The sequence below is a fragment of the Solanum dulcamara genome, chromosome 4 (assembly GCF_947179165.1).
Source record: "Solanum dulcamara chromosome 4, daSolDulc1.2, whole genome shotgun sequence".
Lineage (NCBI taxonomy): Eukaryota > Viridiplantae > Streptophyta > Magnoliopsida > Solanales > Solanaceae > Solanum > Solanum dulcamara.
This window is the reverse complement of record NC_077240.1, coordinates 28,489,345-28,492,765: the sequence shown is the minus strand read 5'-3', so window position 1 is coordinate 28,492,765 and position 3,421 is coordinate 28,489,345. Positions and strand designations below refer to the sequence as shown.

At 36.0% G+C, this 3,421-nt stretch overlaps 1 protein-coding gene across 1 annotated transcript; it reads left to right on the top strand.

Annotated features, from left to right (window-relative positions):
* The first annotated feature begins 291 nt into the window (after window positions 1-291).
* LOC129884150 (uncharacterized) lies at window positions 292-2,933 on the top strand. The gene is made up of 4 exons (XM_055958499.1): window positions 292-316; window positions 1,480-1,535; window positions 1,620-1,676; window positions 2,490-2,933. Exons 1-4 carry the CDS (start codon window positions 292-294, stop codon window positions 2,931-2,933), a joined length of 582 nt encoding a protein of 193 aa, XP_055814474.1.
* The last annotated feature ends 488 nt before the right edge of the window (window positions 2,934-3,421 follow it).

Here is a 3,421-nt window from a genome sequence, read left to right as displayed (position 1 = left end):
TATAAGGAAGATTTTAGTGGTGGATCTTTGATATGATTAATGCATTTAGGTTGTTGAGTGTATTTTGATGATTCTAAATGAGGATCGGTGATATCATCTAAAGCTCCAAGGGAGTGGATCGATATGGGAATGACAAGATTATGGGTAAAGGAAGTCCCAACGAGTAAACTTGGGTAAAGGCAATTGAAGATTTTAATAAAATAATTCGTATAAAATTGGGTTAGTCCTTTCGATTTAGTTGGTATAGATGGGTTGGAGGTGTCATGTCGATGACAAGGTTGACTTGTGGTAATGGCAATGGATACTGAGCATGATGGTAACAAGAGTTCGTGATAGATTGTGATTGTGATGAAATTATATGATAAAAGTTTTCGATTAAATAGATTTGGTATGGTAATAATGACTTACTAGTATCTAAGGTTGTGATTTTCTACTATTTTGTAAGTAGCGCGATCATATGGAAAGTTATAGGATGATTTGAGAATCGCTCAAATGAAATTGAAAACAACTAGAGTCATAAATGGAAAGAACTAGGGGGATGTAGTTTAACCTTCAGAAGGAGGCGAGAATAATGATAGTTACTCTGATTGCAAGGACAAATATGTATCTTCAGAGAAAGTACAAAATTGGATTCAGATACACGTAGTTCTATCTGTTTTGCTATGGTTATGGTGATAGTGTAACGTTTCATTTATATGGGTTAAAAACGGTTGGATAAGATTTGAGAAAGAAGTCTACAAGCGTTTGACTTGAGTTTGGTGATAAGTTCTTTTGTGGTTTCGAGTTTGATAGTTGGTAAAATTATATTAAAATCGATGGAGAGGCGATCTATGATAAGTTAAGATATGTGAAATTCATAAAGATTTTCAAGGTATAAACTAATGTTGGTTGATAAAGGAATTAAGTGACACAATTGGAATTAAAATTCAAGTCTTTCATTCTGAGTCTACGTTCGTGGTAGTATGTTTTGTCAAGGTATGGATTGATAAGGTAAGACATGATCAATCGCATTAGGTGTTGATCATTTAGAAGGAATTGTGCATGGCTTGGATCATTAATTTGGTTACTTTTGATTGTTAAAAGACCTAAGGGAGGGTTTCACTTAAAATTTTGGTTTAGAGGATGAGGTAAAATATCATGGGTTATTGGTCAAAGGATAAGATTGGTAAACGAGTTAGAGAAAGAAAAAAAAGTCTGGTATATTAAAGAGTACCAGGTATTTAGAATTTGCATCATGGGAAAAATCTAAGAAAGTGAAGGTTTAAGACATCTCATGTAGACCCTTGGTTTGGAGTTGAAGGTTGTACATATTTTCTTCTTTGAGTTCAGATATGACCATGTAATGCGAACTATTTCAACATAAAATTAGGTGTTTGGCAACGACTTTTATGGAGTTTGGGTTTTGATTTGAGTGACAAACAGTGACGTGTGGAAGATGCTGCATTTTTATGCTGGTTTGGATTGTTTGAATTATGGTAGATGACTTTATGAGGCTAGAATTAGCTGAGAAAAGAGGATTCTTGGCCTGTGTGGAGGCAAGATCTTCTTTTCTTGATAAGATTAAAGGAAAGTAGTTTGATGATGTGAAGCTAAGTCAAATTTGCGATATGGTATTGCAGGGAGAGGCCAAAAAGGATGTGATTGATAAGGAAGGTGTCCTGAGGATTAAGGGGCGGGTATGTGTGCCCCATTTTGATAATTAGATTCAAACTATTCTTACAGAAGCTCATAGTTTTAAAGTACCTTATACATCCTGGTGCAACCAAAATGTATAATGATCTGAGACAATATTATTGGTGGAGTAGAATAAAATATAACATTGCTGATTTTGTTGCTTATTTTCCGAATTGTCAGCAGGTAAAATATGAGCACCAGAGGCCCGTGGGACACTTCAGAGAATGTATTTTCCTAAATGGAAGTGGGAAAGAATTGCAATGGATTTTATAGTTGGTCTTCCAAAGACATTGGGTAAGTTTGATTCGATATGGGTGATTGTTGACACATTAACTAAGTCTGCACACTTATTCCAGTTAAGGTAACTTATGATGCAGGAAAGTTAGCCAAACTCTATATCTGCAAGATTGTTCGATTGCATGGAGTTTTGATTTCTATCATATTAGATAGAGGTATGCAATTTACTTCTAACTTTTGGAGGACCTTGCAGGCTGAGTTAGGTACTAGATTGGATCTTAGTACCGTATTTCATTCTCAAACCGATGGGCAGTCTGAGAGGATAATTTAAGTGCTAGAGGATATGCTTTCTGTGTGAGTGATAGATTTTGATCGTCATTGGGATCATGGGATTAGTTCTTACCCTTGGTAGAGTTTTTGTACAATAATAACTATCACTCGAGTATTGATATGGCTCTATTTGAGGCATTATATGAGAGGAGATGTAGGTCTTTTATTGGTTGGTTTGATGCATTTGAGGTGAGACCTTGGAGAACTGATCTTTTGAGGGAGTCGTTAAAGAGGTGAAATTCATTCAGGAGAAGCTTCCAGAAGCTTCGAGTTGGCAGAAGAAGTATGCAGACCAAAAGGTCAGGGAAACGGAGTTTATAAAGAAAGAGCAAGTATTATTGAAGGATTCACCCATGAAGAGTTTGGTGAGATTTGGTAAGCGAGGTAAGCTCAGTTCGATGTATATTGGGCCGTTTAAAGTTCTTAAGCGTATTGAAGAAGTGGCCTATGAATTGGATTTATCTCCAGGTTTGTCCGGAGTGCATCTAGTATTTTATGTGTCTATGCCAAAGAAATATCATGGTGATGGAAACAACATTATTCCTCGAGATTTGGTCTTGCTTGATGGGAATTTGTCTTATGACGAAGATCCTGTAGTTATTCTTGATAGGGAGGTCCGCAAGTTGAGGTCAAGGGAGATTGCGTTTGTGAAGGTCCGGTGGAGGAATCGTCCTATTGAGGAGTCCACCTGAGAGATTGAGGTTGATACGCGTGGAAGATATCCACATTTGTTCATCGAGTCAGGTACCCTTTTCTACCCTCGCTCTTCTTTTGACCATTCGGAGATAAACGGTGGGTAAATTGGTATCTTTTGTAATGACTTATTAGGTCGTTTTGAGTACTAAAGCTTTTTATTTAATGAAAGATTCATTCCATAAAATTTTAATGGGTATTTTGGACTATTCGATATCTATGATTATTTAGTTGAGGGTAACTTTGGATAACTAATTTAGTTAGAGATCTAAATTGATATTTTATTTTATACCCTATACCACTTATCTTATACTTATTAAAATAAAGTGGAATAGGGTTTAATATTTTATTTGTCCACTACTATGCATAACTGAAAAGAGAAAAGAGAGAAGACGAGAACATACCTGGGGATGACGGAAGTAGCCGCAAAATGGTTTAGGTAACCACCGAAATCCCTGTAATGTTATAAGGTTATATTAGTATATTG

Excerpts from the sequence above, each read along its gene's own strand:
- LOC129884150 (XM_055958499.1), top strand. The coding sequence starts at position 292 with ATGGCAATGGATACTGAGCATGATG. Across the intron at positions 317-1,479 it reads AATGGATACTGAGCATGATG|ATGACTTTATGAGGCTAGAA; the intron begins GTAACAAGAGTT and ends GAATTATGGTAG. Across the intron at positions 1,677-2,489 it reads TCCTGAGGATTAAGGGGCGG|GAGAAGCTTCCAGAAGCTTC; the intron begins GTATGTGTGCCC and ends AAATTCATTCAG.